This window comes from Salmo salar, chromosome 21 (assembly GCF_965601325.2).
Source record: "Salmo salar chromosome 21, fSalSal1, whole genome shotgun sequence".
NCBI lineage: Eukaryota > Metazoa > Chordata > Actinopteri > Salmoniformes > Salmonidae > Salmo > Salmo salar.
Window position 1 is genome coordinate 20,760,299 of NC_138311.1, and position 27,379 is coordinate 20,787,677.

Genomic DNA, 27,379 nt, shown 5'->3' on the forward strand with positions numbered 1-27,379 from the left:
GAGAGAGAAAGAAAGAGAGAAAGAAAGAGAGTAGGAGAGAGAGTTGGATAGAGAGAGTGGCAGAAGGGGGAGGCAGAGAGAGAGAGAGAGAGGGGGAGAAGAGAGAAGGAAGAGGAGGATACAGATCACAGAGGCTTCTATCAGGAGAGTGAAAAGAGTGAGAGAGAAAAAGAGAGAGAGAGAAAAGTCTACTTACTAGAGGGGAGTGTGTGTGGTGGGGAAACATTAGACTCAATTGGGACTTGTTCCTGGGCTGGGACCCCTGTGTTAGTGCATGGAGCAATAGCAAGCCCTTGGGAGGAGCAGAGCACAACCGAGCAAGAAACAGAGTGAGTGAGTGAGAGCTTCTGTGAGAAACACAGAGAGAGATAGAGAGAGAGTGAGAGAACGTGAGCTGTACCCAGTGAAAAACATGCAGCCCCTCAGTTGGATCGGTGCACTCTTCTTCCTGTTCTATGTTTCCTCTGGAAGTGCAGACGTCAACAGGTAAGTGAGCAATCAATCAATCAATCCTATGTACTGCTGTAGGAAACGATTGTCAGAGAGATATAAATGTTCATACAGTATAATGTAGTTCATGCTGCTGTCATTGTATCTGTTCACTCTGATGCCTGCAGCAGGTGTAAAGCTCAGTGTTTATTGGTATGATTCATCTGGATAGTAGAGCATTCAGTATGGACATTCCATTGCAGGGTCAAGGGAACAGCACTGCAAAAGCAATTGTCACATCCCTAGCTAACACTCCTAGCAGCTACTAGCAGACACAGCTGTGTGTTGTAAGTGTTGTAAATGCATTATATTCCATTACTTATACAGTATTATAAACTGGGTGGTTCGAGCCCTGAATGCTGATTGGCTGACAGCCGTGGTATATCAGACCGTACACCATGGGTATGACAAAACATGTATTTGTACTGCTCTAATTACATTGGTAACTAGTTAATAATAGCGAAAAGGTACCTCTGGGGTTTGTGGTATATGGCCAATATACCATGGCTGAGGGAGGTATGCTGGCACTTCACGTTGTGTTTGTGCATAAGAACAGCCCTTAGCCATGGTATATTGGCCATATACCACACCCCATTGTGCCTTATTGCTCAAGTCGAAGTCGCCTCTTATTGAACTGCCATTACTAGTAGCCGGATCCTAATTTTAACTAATGAGACATGTGACAAGCTCATTTTAGTAATTTAGCAGACACTTTTATCCAGAGTGACTCAGTTTAGCTAATGACAATCACAGGCATGTCAGTTGGTTTCAATATGTAATAATGGGAAAAGTGGTATTTTGGTGCAATGCATGTCCTCACTCTCAGGCTGTCTACGCCTTGGCCAGGGACTATGTGAGGTATGGGGGCTGTGTCAGCTAAATGTTGCTCATAGCACTGTTAATCACCGAAGGACACCTGTCACACTTAGGGGCCCATAGCCCTCTCCTCCTGTAGGCTATTCTGGTTGATTTCTACCAGGTCTCAGATTCTTCCAGTCCCCTTGAGCCAGGGCTGCTTTTAGGAAGCCATGCGGGGAACGCCAGAATGCCAAATATCTGGGCCATTTGAGTTTGGCACTGGGCTAGAGGTTAGAGGGCTCCTCAGATCAGAAGGTTTCCCCAGCCAGATGTGTGTTTCAAAAGCTAAAGTTATTTTGTGATCCTTGAGGGTGCACTTCAAGCAATGAAAGGGGAAGCAGCAGATTGACATCCCATCCCAATTTAATTTACAGTAAAAATATACGTGGAATTCAATCACTATGCATATTATTTCCAAAGTGCTGACTTGATGACGGTCAAGTGTAATCAGATGAGGGTCATGAAAATGGAGGGAATAGGTTCCTGCTTGAGTTATTTATGTAACTCTGTAAGGACTTTAAGGAGTGACTGATTAAGTGTAAGTAGAGAGTGTAACATGCTCTTTTCCCAATCTGTAACCTACATCCTGTCAGGCTGTCTGCTCTCCATAGAGAGCCCCCTTTTTCTTCCTATAGGAGGGAGCTGGGGGGGGATTTTATTTGGCCTGTTAGTTTTCCAAACCACTGTCACGGTGCTATTAGGGCCACAATTAACTAGGGTGTCTGCAAGGATGCATTTGAGATGCCTATATTAGACTACGTGTTGAAGTCAAATGTCACCAAAAAGTAGCCAGGGATGTGTCCTACAGTGGCTTGCGAAAGCATTCACCCCCTTAGGCATTTCCCTATTTTATTGCCTTACAACCTGGAATTAAAATATAAAATATATTTTTTTTGGGAGGGGGGGGGGGTTGTATCACTTGATTTACACAACATGCCTATCACTTTGAAGATGCAAATATTTTTTATTGTGAATCAAACAAGAAATAAGACAAAAAAACGGAAAACTTGAGCGTGCAAAACTATTCATCCCCGCAAAGTCAATACTTTGTAGAGGCACATTTTGCAGCAATTACAGCTGCAAGTCTCTATATGTCTCTATAAGCTTGGCACATCTAGCCACTGGGATTTTTGCCCATTCTTCAAGGCAAACTGCTCCAGCTCCTTCAAGTTGGATGGGTTCCACTGGCGTGCAGTAATATTTAAGTCATACCACAGATTCTCAATTGGATTGAGGTCTGGGCTTCGACTAGGCCATTCCAAGACGTTTAAATGTTTCCCCTTAAACCACTCGAGTGTTGCTTTAGCAGTATTCTTAGCTTCATTGTCCTGCTGGAAGGTGAACCTCCGTCCCAGTCTCAAATCTCTGGAAGACTGAAACAGGTTTCCCTCAAGAATTTCCTGTATTTAGTGCCAACCATCATTCCTTCAATTCGGACCAGGTTCCTAGTCCCTGCCGATGGAAAAACATCCCCACAGCATGATACTGCCACCATGGTGTTCTCGAGGTGATGAGAGGTGTTGGGTTGGCACCAAACATAGCTTTCCCCCCCCCTTTTTTTAGCAAAAAAAGCTACATTTTAGTCTCATCTGACCAGATTACCTTCTTCCATATGTTGGGGAGTCTCCCACATGGCTTTTGGCGAACAACAAAATGTGTTTGCTTATTTTTTTCTTTAAGCAATCGCTTTTCTCTGGCCACTCTTCCATAAAGCCCAGCTCTGTGGAGTGTACGGCTTAAAGTGGTCCTATGGACAGTGTCACGTCCTGACCAGTAAAGGGGCTGTTTGTTATTGTAGTTTGGTCAGGGCGTGGCAGGGGGTGTTTGTTTAGGGTGTTTCGGGGTTGTTTGGGTTATGTTCTATGTTAGTGTATTTCTATGTTATTTCTAGTTGGTCTATTTCTATGTGGTGTTTATTGGGTTGACCTTCAATTGGAGGCAGCTGCTTCTCGTTGCCTCTGATTGAGGGTCCTATTTATAGGGGTGTTTGTTCTATGGGGCTTTGTGGGTAGTTATTTCCTGGTTTAGTGTTTGTTGCACCTGACGGGACTGTTTGGAGTCGTTTGTTTTGTATACGTGTTTATTTAGTTTTTCCTTCTTCAATAAAAAAAGAAGATGAGTATACATTTTTCCGCTGCGTTTTGGTCCACTCCTTATGACAATCGTGACAGAACTACCCACCACAAACATACCAAGCAGCGGAGGAAGGAGCAGCAGGAGGAATATAAAGATTCATGGACATGGGAGGAAATCCTGGACGGGGCAGGACCATGGCACCAGGCTGGGGAGTACCAGCGCCCTAAGGAGGAGCTGGAGGCAGCCAAGGCAGAAAGGCCAAGGCGGAAGGCCAAGGCGGAAAGGCGCCATTACGAGGCGTAATACGCGCCGATTGGTAAGTGCGAGAGGCAGCCCCAATAAAAATAAATTGGGGGGGGGGGCACACGGGGAGAGTGGCTAGGTCAGGTAATAGACCTAAGCTAACTCCCCGTGCTTATTATGGGGAGCAACGGATCATGAGAGCACCGGTGAATGCGGAAGTGCGCACGATCTCGCCCATGCGCACGCACAGTCCGGTGCGAGCGATGCCAGCCCCTTGCAAGTGCCGTGCTAGAGTGGGCATCCAGCCGGGTAGGAGTATGCCTGCACAGCACATCTGGCCACCAGTGTGCCTCCTAGGTCCAGGCTACCCTACGCCTGCTCTACGCACGGCAGCCATCAGGCCTCTGCACAGCCCAGTTCGCCCTGTGCCAGCACTCCGCTCGTGCAGGCCTACTGTTACCATCCAGCCAGGACGGGTTGTGCAGGTGGTGCGCTCCAGACCGCCGGTGCCTACTCATGACCCAGTGTATCCAGTTCCCGCTCCTCGCACTAGCCTTGAGGTGCGTGTTTCCAGTCTGGCGCCTCCAAAGCCAGCACCACGCACCAGGCCTCCAGTGCGTCAGCCCAGTCCAGTTCGTCTTGCTCCTGCTCCTCGCACTAGCCCTGTGGTGCGTGTCCCTAGTCTGGTGCCTCCAAAGCCAGCCCCACGCATCAGGCCTTCAGTGCGCAGTTCCCGTCCAGAGCTTCCGGTGACAGTTCCCCGTCTAGAGCTTCCGACGACGGTTCCCCGTCCAGAGCTTCCGGTGACAGTTCCCCGTCCAGAGCTTCCGGCGACAGTTCCCCATACAGAGCTTCCGGCGACAGTTCCCGTCCAGAGCTTCCGGCAACAGTGCCTCGTCCAGAGCTTCCGGCGACAGTGCCCCGTCTAGAGATGGCCCACAGTCCGGAGCCAGCAGAGACGGCCCACAGTCCGGAGCCAGCAGAGACGGCCCACAGTCCGGAGCCAGCAGAGACGGCCCACAGTCCGGAGCCAGCAGAGACGGCCCACAGTCCGGAGCCAGCAGAGACGGCCCACAGTCCGGAGCCAGCAGAGACGGCCCACAGTCCGGAGCCAGCAGAGACGGCCCACAGTCCGGAGCCAGCAGAGACGGCCCACAGTCCGGAGCTCCCAGAGTCGCCCTCCAGTCCGGAGCTCCCAGTGTCGCCCTCCAGTCCGGAGCTCCCAGAGTCGCCCTCCAGTCCGGATCTCCCAGAGTCGCCCTCCAGCCCGAGGTCTCCAGCGATGCGCACCAGCCCGAGGTCTCCAACAACGCACATCAGCCCGAAGTCTCCAGCGACGCGCATCAGCCCGAGGTCTCATTTTCCCGCTGCGTTTTGGTCCACTCCTTACGACAATCGTGACAGACAGATACTCCTATCTCTGCTGTGGAGCTTTGCAGCTCTTTCAGGGTTATATTTGGTCACTTTGTTGCCTCTGATTAATGCCCTCCTTGCCTGGTCTGTGAGTTTTGGTGGGCGGCCCTCTCTTGGCAGGTTTGTTATGGTGCCATATTCTTTCAATTTTTTAATAATGGATTTAATGGTGCTTCGTGGGATGTTACAAGTTTCTGATATTTTTTTGTAACCCAACCCTGATCTGTACTTCTCCACAACTTTGTCCCTGACCTGTTTGGAGAGCTCCTTGGTCTTCATCGTGCCGCTTGCTTGGTGGTGCCCCTTGCTTAGTGGTGTTGTAGACTCTGGGGCCTTTCAGAACAGGTGTATATTTACTGAGATCATGTGACACTTAGATTGCACACTGGTGGACTTTATTTAACTAATTATGTGACTTCTTAGGGTAATTGGTTGCACCAGATCTTATTTAGGGGCTTCATAGCACCACTTTTCTGTAAATTTTTTTGTGCATTTTTTTGTGTTATTTTTTTCATTTCACTTCAACAATTTGGACTATTTTGAGTATGTTCATTACATGAAATCCAAATAAAAATCCATTAAAATTAAAAGGTTGTGATGCAATAAAATTGGAAAAATGCGAAGGAGAATGGATACTTTTGCAAGGCACTGTACTAATCACCCCAAACAGGTACCCCAAAGTACCCCAACTCGTATCTCGTGACTCGACCATTGGTGACTCGATTCGGACTCGAGCACAATGGACTTGGCACTCAACTCGGACTCGAGGTTTAGTAACTAAAACACTGCCATGTCATCAGTAAACCTGATGATGGTGCTCGAGTCTACGTGGTCACACAGTCGTGTGTGAACAGGGAGTACAGAAGGGGACTAAGCACACACCCCTGGGGGGGCCCCGTGTGGCACAGCTTCTAAGCTTTTAAAAATAAGGCATGCATTGTCTGGATGAAGCCTGTGCATTATATTTTATTGGACAATGCACTTGAAATGAAAAAAAGCCTTATTGATCAACATTTGAGCCTCAAGGAATCTGTCAAAGATAATATATATACTGTAAATAATATAAATATATGCATTTATGCTTATATTCTCTCAACTAACTGATTCCCACCTATATTTTCACTACTTGGCTGCATTTTCCTGGGTCAGATCTATAAAAGTTGGAGGTACTTTCAGGTACTTGTGGGTACCTCTTTGGGGTTGTTTGAGGTTGCTTGGTGTATTTTGGGGCACCCGGGGTTGTTTGGGGTGCTTTGGAGTACCTGTTTAGGGTTGTTTGTCTTTTGGGGGGTACACTAATTTAGTGATCCAATTCTCTTCTCTATTTGATGCATATTTACTGCAAGTTGTGTTTATTTGGGTATTTGTTTTTATTCTGCAATCCATTATCAAGTTATGGTCATGATTCAACTGGCCCTCAAGGAATGGATCCAAAGATCTAACAGGGTAGAGCTGTGTATCACCTATTTCCCCTGTCCTATATGTGCACAGGCAACGCAGACAAGTCCCCGCCGGTGGCCAACCAGGTGTGTGTCGCTATGGCAGGAGACTAGAGTGTTGCTATGGCTGGAAAAAGAACAGCAAAGGACAATGTGAAGGTAAGCATCTCAACAAAACAAGCTGTGGTTACGTTTAGTCAAAATGTACTGTAATTGACCTTGTCATGTTGCATGTTTGAATGGTGAATAGAAATGCATTTGTATAGCTCTGCTCATCAATTTAACTTTTTCTTTGTTTTGTTGAATGAAAATATTGTATACTGTAAATGGATATTCAATGAATAGAAACCTCAAGTTTAAGAACTCAAATTGTTCTCCACAATAATGGGTTTTCACATTTGTTATACTTTGCGGCTGGGTATTTTCCTGCAACAGAAGAAATGTGGACTAAATTACCTCTGGGATAGTAAAACTGGCATGTTTGAACCTCAGTGAACCTGCATAACCCCTCTTATTGCCGCTGGTGGTATTTCTCTCCTTGAATGCTTTACCAGCTCAGTGTGAACATGGCTGCAAGCATGGAGAGTGTGTTGGCCCCAACAAATGCAAGTGTTACCAAGGATACACCGGAAAGACGTGCAATCAAGGTCAGTGGGGTAACTAGAGTCAATGGAATGAGGGTCAAAGGTCAGAGAAATGTGAGCCAAAGTGGTCTCTTTATGGAGATCAACTTGCAGCTGAGATTTGTAGCCTGTCTCTGTAGTTATCCCTCTCTATTTCACAAGCCCCTGATACAGTGCCTATGCAAAAGTATTCATCCCCCTTGGCATTTTTCCTATTTTGTTGCGTTACAACCTGTAATTTTTATTTTTTATGTAATGTAATGGACATACACAAACTAGTCCAAATTGGTGAAGTGAAATGAAAAATATAACTTGTTTAAAAAAAAAAAAAAAAAAAAAAAAAAAATGAAAAGTGGTGTGTGCATATGTATTCACCCCCTTTGCTATGAAGCCCCTAAATAAGATCTGGTGCAACCAATTACCTTCAGAAGTCACTTAATTAAATAAAGTCCACCTGTGTGCAATCTAAGTGTCACATGATCTGTCACGTGATCTCAGTATATATACACCTGTTCTGAAAGGCCCCAGATTCTGCAACACCACTGAGCAAACGGCACAACCAATCAAAAAGTTGTGGAGAAGTACAGGTCAGGGTTGGGTTATAAAAAAATATCTGAAACTTTGAACATCCCACGGAGCATGGACTGGGAAACTGGTCCGAATTGAAGGAATATTCAAGTTTGGTTTCCCTCAAGGGAAATTCTTGAGGGAAACCTGTTTCAGTCTTCCAGAGATTTGAGACTGGGACGAAGGTTCACCTTCCAGCAGGACAATGACCCTAAGCATACTGCTAAAGCAACACTCGAGTGGTTTGAGGGGAAACATTGAAATGTCTTAGAATGGCCTAGTCAAAGCCCAGACCTCAATCCATTTGAGAATGTGGTATGAATAAAGATTTCTGTACACCAGCAGGAACCCATCCAACTTGAAGGAGCTGGAGTAGTTTTGCCTTGAAGAATGGTCAAAAATCCCACTGGCTAGATGTGCCAAGTTTATAGAGACATATCCCATGAGACTTGCATCTGTAATTGCTGCAAAAGGTGGCTCTACAAAGTATTGACTTTGGGGGGGTGAATAGTTATGCACGCTCAAGTTTTCTGTTTTTTTGTCTTATTTCTTGTTTGTTTCACAATAAAAAATATTTTGCGTCTTCAAAGTGGTAGGAATGTTGTGTAAATCAAATGATACAACCCCCCCCCCCCCCCCCCAAAAAAATATATTTTAATTCCAGGTTGTAAGGCAACAAAATAGGGAAATGCCAAGGGGGGTGAATACTTTCGCAAGGCACTGTAAATCACTTGATCATCATGTTGACACCTTTACAGATGCCTCAATATTTCAATACCAAGCTATTTATTTTCTGTCTATATAGAATACTTAATCTGGAGAAACCTAAAATGTATTCAATACGTTACCCCTGGGACCACGTAAGATATGATGTCCATGGGACAATATTCAAGTTTGATGTCTCTGGTGAAGCCACAGGTGCATTATTTCTGATTACAAACTAATATAGTATAGCCATAAATATCCCTGAAGTACATAACTGAGGACGACTGTCTGTCTCTCTGTCCAGATCTGAATGAGTGTGGCCTGAAGCCCCGTCCCTGTGAGCATCGCTGCATGAACACCCATGGCAGCTACATGTGCTACTGCCTCAACGGATACACCCTAATGCCTGATGGTTCCTGTACCAGTGAGTGGGCACTGTAACCCCTACTTTACCTGCTGCTATTCACTCCAAAAATTGTGTTAATTTCACACTGTACCAGTACTGTTTAAGAAGTTCTCTTTCGTGTGTGTGTGTGTGTGTGTGTGTGTGTGTGTGTGTGTGTGTGTGTGTGGTGTGTGTGTGTGTGTGTGTGTGTGTGTGTGTGTGTGTGTGTGTGTGTGTGTGTGTGTGTGTGTGTGTGTGTGTGTGTGTGTGTGTGTGTGTGTGTGTGTGTGTGTGTATATAGACTCCAGGACGTGCTCCCTGGCCCACTGTCAGTATGGCTGTGAGGAGGTACAAGGGGAGATCCGTTGTCTCTGCCCGTCTGCAGGTCTGCAGCTGGGGCCGGACGAGAGGACCTGCGTGGGTGAGTACCACCACCTTAGACCACCAATCCTGACACTACAGTATATCACTTCATGAGGAGTTCATGCTGGTTCTCACTGGACCACTCCACCTCATAGATTAGCAGCTACTGAACACAACAGAAGGGGTCAACATGTTGGAGCTTTGTAAAGCTCTGTGAAGCCTCCATTATGTGGTTTCACATTCCTGCTCCATCTCAAGGCTTCTCACATAAGAACTTAATCATCTGTAGCAGCCGGTTGGACAAAATGGGGTAGTGTTTCTTCCCACAAAACTACTTGAGTGGAGTGGGAGCCATTGTCCCATTGTGGTGCTAAACTAAAGTGTCAGCCAGGGATGGTTGACATTGATCCAAATATTTAACCCTATGCTTCAATGTAGAAAACAGAACTCGGTCATTCCATGTTCATTCAAATCTCTCCGTCTTCCTCCCTTCCTTCCTTATGCTTTTAGATATTGATGAATGTGTAACTGGGTTGAACCTGTGCCCATACAACAGACAGTGTGTCAACACATTTGGTAGCTACTACTGCAAGTGCCAGAATGGCTACGATCTGACGTATGTTAGTGGGAAATATGACTGTGTAGGTAAGGTATACAATCATTTCACATATACAACAATTTACTTAAAAATAATCTGTGAGGAGATATCAAATCAGTAAATGTATTTTTCAGACAATGACGAGTGTGCGGCCAACACACATAAGTGCAGCCACCATGCAGTCTGTCTGAACACTCAGGGATCCTACAAGTGCAAGTGCAAGCAAGGCTTCCGTGGCAGTGGCTTCGAATGCTCTGGTGAGACCTGAACAGATTTACTATTCATCAATCATCAAAACATTCTTAGAGTAAAAACCATTTGATAGAAAAGTTGTTGATGTGCAACAATCGGACAGTGTTTTTTTCCATACTGCATATACTACAGTTGAAGTCGGAAGTTTACATACACCTCAGCCAAATACATTTAAACTCAGTTTTTCAAAACTCCTGACATTTAATCCTTGTAAAAATTCCCTGTCTTAGGTCAGTTAGGATCACCATTTTATTTTAAGAATGTGAAATGTCAGAATAATAGTAGAGAGAATTATTTATTTCAGCTTTTATTTATTTCATCACATTGCCAGTAGGTCTGAAGTTTACATACACTCAATTAGTATTTGGTAGCATTGCCATTACATTGTTTAACTTGGGTCAAATGTTTTGGGTAGCATTCCCCAAGCTTCCCACAATAAATTGGGTGAATTTTGGCCCATTCCTCCTGACAGAGCTGGTGTAACTGAGTCAGGTTTGTAGGCCTCCTTGCTTGCACATGCTTTTTCAGTTCTGCCCACAGATTTTCAATGGGATTGAGGTCAGGGCTTTCTGATGGCCACTCAAATACCTTGACTTTGTTGTCATTAAGCCATTTTACCACAACTTTGGAAGTAGGCTTGGTGTCATTGTCCATTTGGAAGACCCATTTGCAACCAAGCTTTAACTTCCTGACTGATTTTTTGAGATGTTGCTTCAATATATCCACATAATTTTCCTTCCTCGTGATGCCATCTATTTTGTGAAGTGCACCAGTCCCTCCAGCAGCAAAGCACCCCCACAAAATGATGCTGCCACCCCCGTGCTTCATGGTTGGGATGGTGTTCTTCGTCTTGCAAGCCTCCCCCTTTTCCTTCAAACAAAATGATGGTCATTATGGCCAAACAGTTCTATTTTTGTTTCATCAGACCAGAAGACATTTCTCCATGTGCAGTTGCAAACCGTAGTCTGGCTTTTTTATGGTGGTTTAGGAGCAGTGGCTTCTCCCTTGCTGAGCGGCCTTTCAGGTTATGTCAATATAAGACTAGTTTTACTGTGGATATAGATACTTTTGTACCTGTTTCCTCCAGCATCTTCACAAGGTCCTTTGCTGTTGTTCTGGGATTGATTTGCACTTTTCGCACCAAAGTACGTTCATCTCTAGGAGACAGAACGTGTCTCCTTCCTGAGCGGTATGACGGCTGCGTGGTCCCATGGTGTTTATACTTGCGTACTATTGTTTGTACAGATGAACGTGGTACCTTTCAGGCATTTGGAAATTGCTCCCAAGGCTGAACCAGACTTGTGGAGGTCTACAATTTTTTTTCTGAGGTCTTTGCTGATTTCTTTTGATTTGCCCATGATGTCAAGCAAAGCGGCACTGAGTTTGAAGGTAGGCCTTGAAATACATCCACAGGTACACCTCCAATTGACTCAAATGATGTCAAATGATGTCAATTAGCCTATCAGAAGCTTCTAAAGCCATGACATCATTTTCTGGAATTTTCCAAGCTGTTTAAATGCACACTCAACTTAGTGTATGTAAACTTCTGACCCACTGAAATTGTGATACAGTGAATTCTAAGTGAAATAATCTGTCTGTAAACAATTGTTGGAAAAATTACTTGTCATGCACAAAGTAAATGTCCTAACCGACTTGCCAAAACTATAGTTTGTTAACAAGAAATTTGTGGAGTGGTTGAAAAATGAGTTTTAATGACTTCAACCTAACTGTATGTAAACTTCTGACTTCAACTGTATATTCAGCTTTTATATCCGATACAAGAGAGAAAAGTCTCTCAGACAGTTATTTCACTATAGCATATTTTAACTGTGCTCTTAAAACATCAGCACTGCCAAAGCCAGTTTCCTGTTTTCAGACAACCCCTGCACTCTACAGATGTTACTCAGGGAGAGCCCCTGATTCAAATTACACCTGTGTAAATATCTGCTGTTCTACTGAACCCAGCCATCTAAAGGACAGAGGAAAGGAGAGGCATGTCTGTCTGTCTGTCTCTCTGTCTGTGAGTAGCAGAGGGGCCACAGTGCACTCTCTGAACCAGGCAGTTGGCACTAGCTGATGTAGCCTAGGTGACATGATAGGTGCGCCGTGGCTTTGTGTAAACAAAGATGCCTTTATGTTTTTGTAGTCAAACCCTTTTATCAAAGCTCGTGGGACCAGGGAGACAAAGGCAGTGCAGATGATAATTTCCTCAATGGTGAGATGTGTATGGAATGCAACAAGGCTCTCCACTTCCTCTGTTCGCACCTCGCCCTGCAGCGTCCCCCACCCCCTACCTACCTACCACTGTTGCTTTGTGAACTCCCCCTTCCTTCCCGCTCTCATGGCTCAAGGCTGGCTACGTCCTATCTGCACCACACACAGCTTGATCTGCCATGTAGAAGTCAGCATGAAACCATTTTAGACTTTGCAAGTACTTACAGTATATATGGCTGAAGCTGGCTGTCATGCTTCCCTTGCATCGAGTATGATATTCCTGTCTGTCGTCCTACCCTATGTGCTCATCTTTCATGTCTATGACAACATGTTTACTCAAAAGCAAATACATATATTTCATTGAACAAGGTAAGTCTAATGAATTCTTCAGTCATATCCCAGCTTACCAATTACCTTATGGCTACGCCAAACGATTTGTTTTTTAAATTATACGAGCAAAAAAAATACTTAAACAAGCTTATTTATATAATGAATATGAGTTTGGGGGGCTAAAATTATTCAATATTACAGCATTAAACCTCACTTAAAGCATGTCAGACAAAAGTTATACATAAACCTGAACTGGTTCTCCAGTAGATTAGTAAGAATGGCTCACCCCTTCTTAAAAAATTTCCTGAAAATTGAACCTTTTTCAAAATATCGCCTTTTTTAAATGATCTTTGTTAATTATATTATGAGTAGGAAAGGTGGAGTTATGTCACATGTGCAGCTAACAAAAATGTATGAAAATGTTTGTTCTATCCAAACTTACAACCAACTGATTGCAGCATTACAGCAAAAATGGAGAAGGTTAGTGGAAGGGGAACTTGTTTGTCTGCCCTTTATTCAAGACAAAAATTGGCAAACCAAAAAATTGTCATGAATAGAAAAATATACCAGTTTCATTTAAGGACCAAAATGTTGAAATCAGCGCCATAGAGGTTGCAAAAAAGTTGGGAAGAGAATTTCGATGTGCCGATTCCATATCATATGGTTAATGAAATTAAATACAAAACAATGCTTGATTCAAAACTTAAGAGTTTTTCTATTTAAATTATTATACAAAATTCTTGCCACCAACAGAATGTTATGTGTAAGGGGAATACAACCATCTCAACTCTGCAGATTTAGCTGCAAAGAGATAGAATCAATAGATTAATTATTAATTAAAAGATCTAAAAACAAGTGGGCCAATAAAAAATAAATAATAATAATCAATAAAAAAACAAGGTAAGTCATTAAGAAAAATTCCCATGACATACTCTCTGACATGTTTTGGCTTTAAAAATTATAATGGCTTTATAAACTATAATGGCTGTATAAACACAGGATTTATGCCTAAACTCTGGTATAACTGCATCAGATTCCACCTGGGATTGTAGTTCCAGAGGTCTGACCTGGTTCTTCTTCCTGCAGCTATCCCAGACTCCCCAGTGAGACCCAGACTGCCAGGAAAGCTGGACAACGAGCAGATCAAGAACGTCATCCCCGAGCCCCAGGTGACCGTCCCCCCTCAGATACGCATGCAGCCCTTCGACTACGATGGCGAGACCTACATCGGTGGCTCAGAGAAGGTGGGCCAGGTGGACTTCACTAATGTAGGGGAGGAGGAAGAAGAGGAAGAGGAGGAAGAGGAGGCAGATGTGGACAACCAACTCAATCCAAGAGGAGATGTTTTCAGTAAGCCTCCTTTCCCTAACTCCTCCCCACTAATCCCCCTATTTATTTCCATCCTGGGTGGTCCCAAATCTGATTACACAAACACTGATCATATGGATTTTCACACACCATTACTGCTGTGGTGGTGTGTAGCACTCATAGTTATTCAGAAATACTATACCCCAGTTGCTTCAGCTAAATAGGAATGGCAAGAACTTTGTGATGTATACTCTTCTTTTCACTCAGTTATATTTAGGGTTACACGTGTTCTATGGCCTCATAGAACACTAAACAGGATGCTCTCAAACACATCTCTACCAGTCAAAGTTAGGATAGATCACAGGGTTTTTGCTCTATGCTCTGTTCTGTGAGGGTTAGTGTAGCCTACAATGACCCTATGACCCTGCTGCCTATCTGTCTACTCTTTCTATTAGCTACCCCCATGCCTTCACAGCGACCCACAGTATATCCTCTCTGGACACCTTTTACAGATGTCTCAAGACAGGGGGAATTTATGGAGTCTAAGGTCTGGCCTAATTACAGCCCCCCGCTCCAAACCTGATGTTATGTTTCTCCGGCCGGCTGGCCTCAGGTTTCTTGGCCTTGCTTGAAGGAAGTCTAGTCTTATCTATCTGTCCTATGTATCTCTTGTCAACTACCAGGGAGTTAAACTCATCGTCGTTGTTAAAATGAAGGGTACTATTTATTAGGTGTCTTTGACATAAACTTGAGGTATACAATAAAACCTATATCGCTTATCAAACACAGTTCTACTTGATATACATACATATGCACGCACACATGTCTTGGAAACTATGTATAAACAACATCTGAGCTTTTATTTTTATCTATAGGAGTCAGATGATCCACTGTCACTTGACAGTTTTATTCAGAGACAGCAAGGACTGGGGAGTGCTTTGGATTCCTTTAAAGATCCACGGTTAGCTGGACTAAACGTATGGATTGAGTCCCTTCTGACTCTAACCTTGTTTAAGACATCTCAAAGCTGCAATGTGATGTCAGTCTGTCAGGCAGTGTAAACTTGAGGATTACCATTCCACAATAAAAGGTCAGTTCTAAGCCCTGGACCTGAGTGTGTGTCAGGATTCAGCCTGTTGCTTCATGTTCTGGGCACTGTGTAGGTCTATGGCTTAGATTGAAAAGCTAATTCTCAGTAAGCAGCAGGGTTGGGCTCAAATTAAATTGAGAATGCCTCAAATTCTAGTTCAATTCTTGAATTTGAATTGAAGTAGTACATTTTTAATTAAAATAAATCTAATTTAATTCAGTGAAATTCAATAAAATTCCAATCCCTCTTCTATTCTATATATAGGTGTAGTCTATACAAATATAAATATTCTACATACTGTAAATCATCAAACATGTCGTTATGTACGTGCATATCATTTTTGGGGAAACTGTTGAAATGAATGTTCAAGGAAAACATAACAAAACCTGTATGCAAATATTCTAAGTAATTATATTTGTCATGGCTGTGATAAGGAGCGGACCAAGATGCAGCGTTTGTGTTCCACATATTTATTTTAACCGTGAAGCAATACATAAATACTTTAACTAACAAAAACAACAAACCGTGACGCAGAAAGGATTACACACTACTCACAAGATAATCACCCACAAACAACATGCAGAAACACCCCTACTAAATATGACCTCCAATTAGAGGCAACGAGGACCAGCTGCCTCCAATTGAAGGTCAACCCAATAAACCCCAACCTAGAAATAGACAAACTAGATGTACAACATAGAAAGAGAAAACATAGAACAAACACAAAACACCCCCTGTCACGCCCTGACCACTCTACCATAGAAAATAACAACTTATATTGGTCAGGACGTGACAATATTTAATTAATCACTTAAATTCTGTTAAATATGAGGGAAATACTACATTTCCCAGAATGCATTAGTTTAACCCTCAAGATGCCTTTAAAAGAAGCCAAACAAATGCAATGGTTGGTGGAAATAAAATGGTCTATTCTAAACACTAAAGTTAAAGGAGTATATGAACATTGTTTTCAGAGAAATGTGATATATTCTTTGGTATCTGGCAGTGTGACCTGTCAGATTCAATTAAACGGTCATGTTCTATGACTGAGTGGAATTTCTTTGAAATGCACTGAATTAAATTCTACTTCCTGTCATTCAAACTCTAATTCTACATCCTGTGGGGTATGTCCAATTAAATTTGAATTTCAACTCATGAGTTGAATCGGAGTCAAATCCAAAATGTTTAATTGAGCCCAACCCTGGTAAGCAGAGAATGGCCTCTTCTACATATTAGATTCACATGTTGTAAATACAACACATCCTGTGAGGTATTAATAGCTAATGTGGTTGGAGGACAAGACAACAACACATTAGCTTACGCTAGAAGAGCTCTTACAGTGTTATGTGTTACCTCCAATCCTAAATAAGATGTAGCAAGAGAGTGAATATATTCAACCATGAAGTTTAACTAAGTTACTGTTAAATGCAGTAGTGTAAAGTACTTAAGTAGAAATACCTTAAAGTACTACTTAAGCCGTTTTTTGGGGTATTTATATTTATTTTGAATGCTTAGCAGGACAGGAAAATGGTCAAATGCACACACTTATCAAGAGAACACGTGATCATCCCTACTGCCTCAGGCCTGGCGGACTCACTAAACACAAATTAATATTTTGTAAATAATCTCTGAGTGTTCCCCTGACTATCCATAAATTCAAAAAACAAGAAAATGGTATTAAACAATCTATAAAGGTATCTATACTTTTACTCAAGTATGACAACTTGGTACTTTTTCGACCACTGGTTAAATGCTGTGTGTTCAATGCTGCGTATAGTTCAATACATGCTCTACGCATGTTGGTTGATGTAATAAACTAGATCTGGTCCTACTGTTTGAAAGAGTATTCTGTTTCACCCCTGTCATTTGCCATTGACCATTGAAAGGAGACTAAGGCCAGAAAAACAGCTGTGCTGAATACCAGTGTGACAATCCCACACAGCCAAGCCTGGGAAAGAGGTGGACACACTGAGGCCATCAGTCAAACTGTCAAACATAACTTCTCTAACCTTCTCTGGCCATGGGCTGAAACTGAAAGTTGAAAAGCAAGTAGAAACCCTTGAGAGAATGTCATTTCATTTGAATTGTGGGAAAGAAATATCATGAGGAACACAGGAGGTTGGGGGCATCTGAATTGGGGAGGACGAGCTGGTGGTAATTGCTGGAGCGGAATAGGTGGAATGGTTTCAAACACAGGTATTTATGCCATTCCATTCGCTCTGTTCCAGCCATTATTATGAGCCATCCACTGCTGAGGAGATACAGTTGCATAGAGATGAGTATAATGAGGCCAGGATGCATAAAAGCAATGAAATATGCCTTTCATGCCAAATCGATCCTTTTGTGCAGATACAACATATGGCCTCAAAGACAGTGGAGCTTATAGCTCTTGGGATAAAATAAACATGCACATAAGCTGCCTCTGTAGCTATTTGGTTTAGATAGCTAGGATTATTATTATTATTATTGGCTCTCCATCTTAAGATGAAAACCCATTTGAGTGTGGGCAAAGGATCACACGTGATGGTATGCCTCTCAGTGAGACAGTAACAAGACTGCCTTTCGCCGCTAATGTTGATCTCTTTAAGGAAACAAGTGAGACAGCAGCCTGAGCCTTCGTCAGGAGGACTCAAATAGCAAGAGGAGACAGGCCCCGAGACATTCATCAGCTCCATGGAGGAATTCCACTCTGCCGCCATGTGAGCGCCTTGGGATACACACAGCTCTCCCTGCGCCTCTACTCCCCATCCACTAGGAAGGGGGGTGCAGAGAATCCAAGCCTTTTATTATCATCCCCCAGAACAGCTGTTGAGCAAACAGACCTGACTCCCTGACAGAGAGAGTCTGTCATCAGCTCCTCAAATCCCCTCAAACACCAACCGTCTCTGGCTAGGCAGGTTCAATTAGCAAAGCCGCTGTACATCTGGTTGTCTAGAGCAACTCAGTGAAGGGAGAAGTTTGTTGGGAGAGCTTTAAGATGCTTCAGTTATAATATCCTAAATGTCAACAGGGCAGGCTTCCACTTGCAGGCTTCCACTTCCCTGACTGGCTTTTGTTTTATGATGGGAAATCTTTCAACTGCATAATCATCTGGATGATCTTCATGGACCACATATCTTCAGAAGAATGCTTGTAACTGAAATGGCTTGTTTTGATAGAGCTATATTAAGCATTCATAACTGTTTAGACAATGTTATACATACACACCAATCAAGGTGGTTAATATCCTGTTTCAATATGTCTTGTCTTATGTCTTGTCTTTTTGTGCTTTTAGCGGAAGTGAACTACATTATCTTGACATTTGATGGACCATATCATAACGGAGTTCTCTCTCTCCCAAAGCAGTTCCAGAGGACTTTGAGTCAGTATTTGGTCCTCCAACGGAAGTCAAAGAGATTGAAATAACTCCAGCCCAGGAAGGTAATCCTTGGTTTAGTTGTTGACATAATGTGGGTGTCACGCCCTGACCTGAGAGAGACGGTTTATTTCTCTATGTTGTTAGGTCAGGGTGTGGGGTGGGCATTCTATGGTTTATTTTCTATGTTTTGGCCAGGTATGGTTTCCAATCAGAGGCAGCTGCCTATCGTTGTCTCTGATTGGGAACCATACTTAGGCAGCCCTTTCCCTCCTTGAGTTGTGGGATCTTGTTTTTGTATTGCTGTTGGTAGCCTGCAAAACTTTTCGTTCGTTGTGTTGTTTATTGTTTTGTTTTTGCTGGTTCACCGTTAAATAAAATATGATGAACCCAACACACGCTGCGCCTTGGTCTACCTTTAACGACGGACGTTACAGTGGGTAATAAATAATACCTTTCTCATTACTGTGAATCGTTGACATCTGACTGTGCCTTCCAGAGTTCTTCATGGACTGCAACTTTGATCAGGGAGCGTGTGAGTGGGTGCAGGACAAGGACGATAACGTCGACTGGAGCGTGTCCTACCATGAAAACGGTACATATCATAATGCTAATGGGGCATTAATAGTATTTCTACCTCCTATATTTGCCATGTAGATGCATATAGGTTTATACAATGACCGATAAGGTAAATATTTTATTATCCACATGATCATCTGAATCTATCTTCCAGAAATTGCTCTTTGCTGTGCTTAATCTATGTATTCCCAAATAGCTGTTAGTCACACGTTAACGACTATCACTGATCAGCCTGTGTCCACTCCCTGATCCCTAACCCCCAGGTATGGAGTATTACATGGCTATGAGTGGTCTTCTGGGGGAGAAGAAGGACCAGGCTAGGCTAAAGCTGCTCCTCAGTGACCGGGCCAAACAGGGAAGCTTCTGCCTCACCTTCAACTACCGCGTCACTGGAAACCAGGTGGGCTCGCTGCGGGTGCTGCTGAACAACAATGCCTACCCTGTGTGGGAGCAGAGCCGCAGCCAAGACCAGGACTGGCAGACAGAACTGCTCACTGTGGCTTGGAAGAACCAGGCCCCAGAATCTGTAAGTTACCATTCCATTCAAACGCCTAGAATGATAAAGGACACATAGAATGCTGAAAATGTCAGCAGGTAATAGTACAGTGCATTCAGAAAGTATTCAGACCCCTTCACTTTTTCCAAAAGTTCTTACATTACAGTGCTATTCTAAAATTGATTGAATTAATAGTTTTCATCTACACCCAATACCCCATAATGACAAATTGAAAACAGGTTTTTAGGATTTTTGCTAATTTAAAAACAAATTAAACAGCAATACCTTTTTTACATACAGTACCAGTCAAAGGTTTGGACACACCTACTTATTCAATGTTTTTTCTTTATTATTAATATTTTAACGATTGTAGAATAATAGAGAAGCCATCAACACTATGAAATAACACATGGAATCATGTACTAACCAAAAAAAGTATATATATATATATATATATGTATATATATATACAGTGGGGAAAATAAGTATTTAGTCAGCCACCAATTGTGCAAGTTCTCCCACTTAAAAAGATGAGAGGCCTGTAATTTTCATCATAGGTACACTTCAACGATGACAGACAAAATGAGAAAAAAAATCCAGAAAATCACATTGTAGGATTTTTTATGAATTTATTTGCAAATTATGGTGGAAAATAAGTATTTGGTCAATAACAAAAGTCTATCTCAATACTTTGTTATATACCCTTTGTTGGCAATGACACAGGTCAAACGTTTTCTGTAAGTCTTCACAAGGTTTTCACACACTGTTGCTGGTATTTTGGCCCATTCCTCCATGCAGATCTCCTCTAGAGCAGTGATGTTTTGGGGCTGTCGCTGGGCAACACTGACTTTCAACTCCCTCCAAAGATTTTCTATGGGGTTGAGATCTGGAGACTGGCTAGGCCACTCCAGGACCTTGAAATGCTTCTTACGAAGCCACTCCTTTGTTGCCCGGGCGGTGTGTTTGGGATCATTGTCATGCTGAAAGACCCAGCCATGTTTCATCTTCAATGCCCTTGCTGATGGAAGGAGGTTTTCACTCAAAATCTCACGATACATGGTCCCACTCATTCTTTCCTTTACACGGATCAGTCGTCCTGGTCCCTTTGCAGAAAAACAGCCACAAAGCATGATGTTTCCACCCCCATGCTTCACAGTAGGTATGGTGTTCTTTGGATGCAACTCAGCATTCTTTGTCCTCCAAACACGACGAGTTGAGTTTTTACCAAAAAGTTATATTTTGGTTTCATCTGACCATATTACATTCTCCCAATCCTCTTCTGGATCATCCAAATGCTCTCTAGCAAACTTTAGACGGGCCTGGACATGTACTGGCTTAAGTAGGGGGACACGTCTGGCACTGCAGGATTTGAGTCCCTGGCGGCGTAGTGTGTTACTGATGGTAGGCTTTGTTACTTTGGTCCCAGCTCTCTGCAGGTCATTCACTAGGTCCCCCCATGTGGTTCTGGGATTTTTGCTCACCGTTCTTGTGATAATTTTGACCCCTCGGGGTGAGATCTTGCGTGGAGCCCCAGATCGAGGGAGATTATCAGTGGTCTTGTATGTCTTCCATTTCCTAATAATTGCTCCCACAGTTGATTTCTTCAAACCAAGCTGCTTACCTATTGCAGATGCAGTCTTCCCAGCCTGGTGCAGGTCTACAATTTTGTTTCTGGTGTCCTTTGACAGCTCTTTGGTCTTGGCCATAGTGGAGTTTGGAGTGTGACTGTTTGAGGTTGTGGACAGGTGTCTTTTATACTGATAACAAGTTCAAACAGGTGCCATTAATACAGGTAACGAGTGGAGGACAGAGGAGCCTCTTAAAGAAGAAGTTACAGGTCTGTGAGACCCAGAAATCTTGCTTGTTTGTAGGTGACCAAATACTTATTTTCCACCATAATTTGCAAATAAATTCATAAAAAATCCTACAATGTGATTTTCTGGATTCTTTTTCTCATTTTGTCTGTCATAGCTGACGTGTACCTATGATGAAAATTACAGGCCTCTCTCAACTTTTCAAGTGGGAGAACTTGCACACTTGGTGGCTGAATAAATACTTTTTTCCCCCACTGTATATATATATTTTAGATTCTTCAAAGTAGCCACCCTTTGCCTTGATGACAGCTTTGCACACTCTTGGCATTCTCTCAACCAGAGAATTCATAGGCCATCTTTGAAAATAAGAATTTGTTCTTAACTGACTTGCCTAGTTAAATAAATGTTAAATAAATAAATAAAAACTGCTTCATGAGGCAGTCACCTGGAATGCATTTCAATTAACAGGTGTGCCTTGTTAAAAGTTCATTTGTGGAATTTCTTTCCTTCTTAATGCGTTTGAGCCAATCAGTTGTGTTGTGACAAGGTAGGGGTGGTATACAAAAGATAGCCCTTTTTGGTAAAAGACCAAGTCCATATTATGGCAAGAACAGCTCAAATTAGCAAAGAGAAATGACAGCCCGTCGTTACTTTAAGACATGAAGGTCAGTCATTCCGGCAAATTTCAAGAATCTTCTTCAAGTGCAGTCGTAAAAACCATCAAGCTCTATAATGAAACTGGCTCTCATGAGGACCGCCACAGGAAAGGAAGACTCAGAGTTACCTCTGCTGCAGAGGATAAGTTCATTAGAGTTAACGGCACCTCAGATTGCAGCCCAAATAAATGCTTCACAGAGTTCAAGTAACAGACACATCTCAACATCAACTGTTCAGAGGAGACTGCGTGAATCAGGCCTTCATGGTCGAATTGCTGCAAAGAAACCACCACTAAAGGACACCAATAAGAAGAGACTTGCTTGGGCCAAGAAACATGAGCAATGGACATTAGACCGTTCTTTGGTCTGAACAATCCAAATTGAGATTTTTGGTTCCAACCGCCGTGTCTTTGTGAGACGCAGAGTAGGTGAACGGATGATCTGTGTGTGTTTGTTTCCCACCGTGAAGCATGGAGGAGGAGGTGTGATAGTGTGGGGGTGCTTTAGTGGTGACACTGTGATTTATTTAGAATTCAAGGCACACTTAACCAGCATGGCTACCACAGCATTCTGCAGCTATACGCCATTCCACCTGGTTTGTACTTTATGGGACTATCCGTTTTTCAACAGGACAATGACCCAACACACCTCCAGGCTGTGTAAGGGCTATTTGACCAAGGAGAGGGATGGAGTGCTGCATCAGATGACCTGGCCTCAACAATCACCCAACCTCAACCCAATTGAGATGAGTTGGACCACAGAGTGAAGGAAAAGCAGCCAACAAGTGCTCAGCATATGCAGAACTCCTTCAAGACTGTTGGAAAAGCATTCCTCATTAAGTTGGTTGAGGGAATGCCAAGACTATGCAAAGCTGTCATCAAGGCAAAGGATGGTTACTTTGAAAAGTCTAAAATATAAGATACATTTTTGGGGGGGGTTACTACATGACTCCGTATGTGTTATTTCATGGGTTGATGTCTTCACTATTATTCTACAATGTAGAAAATAGTAAAAACAAAGAAAAACCCTTGAATGAGTAGGTGTGTCCAAACTTTTGACTGGTACTGTAAGGATTCAGACCCTTTGCTATGAGACTCGAAATTGAGCTCAGGTGCAGCTTGTTTCCGTTGATTATCCTTGAGATGTTTCTTGATTGGAGACCTCCTGTAGTAAATTCAATTTATTGGACATGATTTGGAAAGGCACACACCTGTCTATATAAGAACCCACAGTTGACAGTGCATGTCAGAGCAAAAAAAAAAGAAGTTGGGAACCACCAGTTTGCCCCCCCCCCCCCCCGGCCAAACTGAGCAATCAGGGGGGAAGGTCCTTGGTCAGGGAGGTGACCAAGAACCCGAAGGTCACTCTGACAGAGCTCCAGAGTTCCTCTGTGGAGATGGGAGAACCTTCCAGAAGGACAACCATCTCTGCACCAATCAGGCCTTTATGGTACAGTGGCAAGACGGAAGCCACTCCTCAGTAAAAGACACATGACAGCCCGCTTGGAGTTTGCCAAAAGGCACCTAAAAGACTCTCAGACCACGAGAAACAAGATTCTCTGGTCTGATGAAACCAAGATTGAACGCTTTGTCCTGAATGGCAAGCGTCACGTCGGAAGGAAACCTAGCACCATCTCTACAGTGAAGAAGTGAAGAATGGTGGTGGCAGCATCATCCTGTGGGGATGTTTTTAGCAGCAGGGACTGGGAGACTAGTCAGTATCAAGGGAAAGATGAATGGAGCAAAGTACCGAGAGATCTTTGATGAAAACCTGCTCCAGAGCGCTCAGGACCTCCGACTGGGGTGACGGTTCACCTTCCAACAGGACAACGACCCTAAGTACACAGCCAAGACAACTTGAACCCGATTGAACATCTCTGGAGAGACCTGAAAATAGCTGTGCAGCGACGCTCCCCATCAAACCTGACAGAGCTTGAAAGGATCTGCAGAGAAGAATGGGAGAAACTCCCTAAATACAGGTGTGCCAAGCTTGTAGCCTCATACCCAAGAAGATTTGAGGCTGTAATCACTGCCAAAGGTGCTTCAACAAAGTACTGAGTAAAGGGTCTGAATACTTATGTACAGTGGAAGTCGAAAGTTTATATACACCTTATCCAAATACATTTAAACTCAGTTTTTCACATTTGTTGACATTTAATCCTAGTAAAAAGTCCCTGTCTTACGTCAGTTAGGATCATCACTTTATTTTAAGAATATGAAATGTCAGAATAATAGTAGAGAGAATGATTTATTTCAGCTTTTATTTCTTTCATCACATTCCCAGTGGGTCAGAAGTTTACATACACTCAATTAGTATTTGGTAGCACTGCCTTTAAATTATTTAACTTGGGTCAAACATTTCGGGTAGCCTTCCACAAGCTTCACACAATAAGTTGGGTGAATTTTGACCCGTTTCTCCTGACAGAGCTGGTGTAACTATTCAGGTTTGTAGGCCTCCTTGCTCGCACACGCTTTTTCAGTTCTGCCCACACATTTTCTAGAGGATTGAGGTCAGGGCTTTGTGATGGCCACTCCAATACCTTGACTTTGTTGTCATTAAGCCATTTTACCACAACTTTGGAAGTATGCTTGGGTCATTGTCCATTTGGAAGACCCATTTGCGAGCAAGCATTAACTTCCTGACTGATGTTTTGAGATGTTGCTTCAATACATCCACACAATTTTTCTTCCCCGTGATGCCATCTATTTTGTGAAGTGCACCAGTCCCTCCAGCAGCAAAGCACCGCCATAACATGATGCTGCCACCCCAGTGCTTCACGGTTGGGATGGTGTTCTTTGGCTTGCAAGCCTCCCCCTTTTTCCTCCAAACACAACAATGGTCATTATGGCCAAACGGGTATATATTTATTTTCATCAGACCAGAGGACATTTCTCCAAAAAGACGATCATTGTCCCCATGTGCAGTTGCAAACCGTAGTCTGGCTTTTTTATGGCGGTTTTGGAGCAGTGGCTTCTTCCTTGCTGAGCTGCCTTTCAGGTTATGTCGATATAGGACTCGTTTTACTGTGGATATAGATACTTTTGTACCTGTTTCCTCCAGCATTTTCACAAGGTCTTTTGCTGTTGGTTTGGGATTGATTTGCACATTTCGCATCAAAGTACGTTCATCTCTGGAAGACAGAACGCGTCTCCTTCCTGAGCGGTATGATGGCTGCGTGGTCCCATGGTGTTTATACTTGCGTACTATTGTTTGTAGCGATGAACGTGGTACCTTTAGGCGTTTGTAAATTGCTCCCAAGGATGCACTAGACTTGTGGAGGTCTACTATTTTTTTCTGAGGTCTTGGCTGATTTCTTTTGATTTGCCAATGATGTCAAGCAAAGGGGCACTGAGTTTGAAGGTAGGCCTTGAAGTACATCCACAGGTACACATCCAATTGACTCAAAGGATGTCAATTAGCCTATCAGAAGCTTCTAAAGTCATGACTTCATTTTCTGGAATATTCCAAGCTGTTTAAAGGCACAGTCAACTTAGTGTATGTAAACTTCTGACCCACTGGAATTGTGATACAGTGAGTTATAAGTGAAATAATCTGTCTGTAAACAATTGTTGGAAAAATTACTTGTGTCACGCACAATGTAGATGTCCTAACCGACTTTCCAAAACTCTAGTTTGATAACAAGAAATTTGTGGAGTGGTTGAAAAATGAGTTTTAATGACTTCAACCTAACTGTATGTAAACTTCTGACTTCAACTGCAAATGTAATATTTTGGTTTGTATATTTCTGCTTTGTCATTATGGGGTATTGTGTGAGATTGATGAGGGAAAAAAACGATTCAATCAATTTTAGAATAAGGCTGTGACGTAGCAAAATGTGGAAAAAGTCAAGGGGTCTGAATACTTTACCAATGCACTGTATGTTCTATGAATGCCGTATTTACTAGCACAATGTTTAGAGAGGTTGTTAATTTAATCACCACACTTGCCAATATGACCACTGTCGAAGCAAACAGGATACACTACACAAGTCCCAATTTCCAAAACATCTCATCAACATCTTTGTTCTCATTCTGCAGATCATCTTTGAAGCTGAGCGTGGGAATGGAGTTAGGGGAGAGATTGGGCTGGACAACGTGGTGCTGACCTCAGGCTCCTGTCAAGAGGAAGACGCTGCCATCTTTTAAACTGCTCAACTCAGTGACACTGTAGAATCAGTCCACTGTGTTTGACACACAGCTCAGAGGCAGAGCAGAAGTCTCTACCTTTAGTCTGCTCTTTTCAGAGAACACACACACATCTTCATAATCCCAAACTAAGGGTGTATTTTTGCTGTACTGTATGTGCACAAGTATTGTTCAGCCGTCCACATTGGAAAGTGTTGCATAAGGGTTTGAGCAATGCTATGTGGAGGGATTTCTGCAAGTTTACAAGACTCTGCTTTTGAACTTTTCCGTTAATTTGAGCCACCAAGACAAAGAGTAATGTCCACAAATAAATGATCCGACACATATATACAGTTCGGATTTCAATGTTCACAAGTACTTTTAATTTTATTCAATTTTTTTCACATTAAATATCAGATTTTTATGTGAGAATATGTCATGTCTACAAAATGTCTACAAAAAACAATATTGTGTTGCTTTTTCATTTTTTAAGTGATAGTGAAATACTGCAGGTAGCTGCAATATAGAAAGAAATAAGATATACTAAGACATGCAACTTGTAGTTATGTGAAATCAAAATATGAATATTAGATTAATCAAGAAGTCTTCACTTGAAGGTTACTAGGTTTTTAAGATCATATTACGTGTATGTAACAATGAATAAACTGCTGTAAATTGCGCTTTCATATCGTAATACATAAAACATGTTTTTATAAGGACTCTGTCCATATTTCATTCTAATGGTCTTTGCTTGTGGTCACCAGCTGCTTGTCTATGAGGCCATGTATACTAAAACGGTCACAACCTCTCACACACCAAGCTTGATCTGTCATAACTGCTAGATGTTAGTGAGCGATTAACCAACATTTCTGTTATTTGTAGATTTTTAAACAACTAATTATTGATGTCGGTTCAATTATTTGAATTCCATTTCTTTAAAAAAAATTCTGTGAGCAAGATGCACAGTTTCTCTACATATAAATCAGATTAAACTAGAACTGTGCGATGTGGTAGGGAGTTGTAGTTTCCAACTGGCCAATATTCTACATAATTAAGCGCAGAAAACATGGTATTTAACTATAATGACCATAATCCATTGAGCCCACCAGACACAGAGATAGAGAGAAGAGAGAATGTGTGATTGAGAGGGATAGAAAGCAGTTGCTTCATGGGGGAGGGATAGAAAGCAGTTGCTTCACAAGATATTTCTACCAACTATTAAGTGATTAATAGTTGGTATTCAGCAGTCATAAAAGTATGCCTTTACTATGAACTATGAACTACTAAAATAGTGATTTTGTCAGACAGTACAGGCAGCAGCTCTATTCATGGGTTGCGTGTTTCCTCAGTATTGTTTTGAACGTTATTGTTTTGGACTGATGCCCAACTGAGTATTCTACTC

The 27,379-nt window shown here is 42.6% G+C and overlaps 1 protein-coding gene across 3 annotated transcripts; it reads left to right on the forward strand.

The window, feature by feature from the left end:
- On the forward strand, positions 1-26,696 carry egfl6 (EGF-like-domain, multiple 6). Of its 3 annotated transcripts, none has more exons than XM_014164383.3 (13): positions 2-486; positions 6,571-6,677; positions 7,073-7,165; positions 8,718-8,837; positions 9,100-9,219; positions 9,672-9,806; positions 9,894-10,016; positions 12,158-12,226; positions 13,642-13,905; positions 18,296-18,373; positions 18,808-18,903; positions 19,151-19,413; positions 25,891-26,696. In XM_014164383.3, the coding sequence occupies exons 1-13, from the start codon at positions 413-415 to the stop codon at positions 25,996-25,998; spliced, it is 1,650 nt and encodes a 549-aa protein (XP_014019858.1). In that variant the 5' UTR covers positions 2-412; the 3' UTR covers positions 25,999-26,696. The 3 variants fall into 3 exon arrangements, with proteins under 3 accessions (XP_014019860.1, XP_014019858.1, XP_014019859.1); XM_014164384.3 differs by having other exon boundaries at positions 18,299-18,373; XM_014164385.3 differs by lacking the exon at positions 12,158-12,226 and having other exon boundaries at positions 1-486.
- The last annotated feature ends 683 nt before the right edge of the window (positions 26,697-27,379 follow it).

What these genes read in the sequence shown, in the direction of transcription:
- egfl6 (XM_014164383.3), top strand. Translation starts at nt 413, where the DNA reads ATGCAGCCCCTCAGTTGGATCGGTGCACTCTTCTTCCTGTTCTATGTT. An exon ending in TGGGAAATATGACTGTGTAG is followed by an intron (nt 9,807 to 9,893) that starts GTAAGGTATACA and finishes TGTATTTTTCAG; the next exon opens with ACAATGACGAGTGTGCGGCC. An exon ending in AGAACCAGGCCCCAGAATCT is followed by an intron (nt 19,414 to 25,890) that starts GTAAGTTACCAT and finishes CTCATTCTGCAG; the next exon opens with ATCATCTTTGAAGCTGAGCG.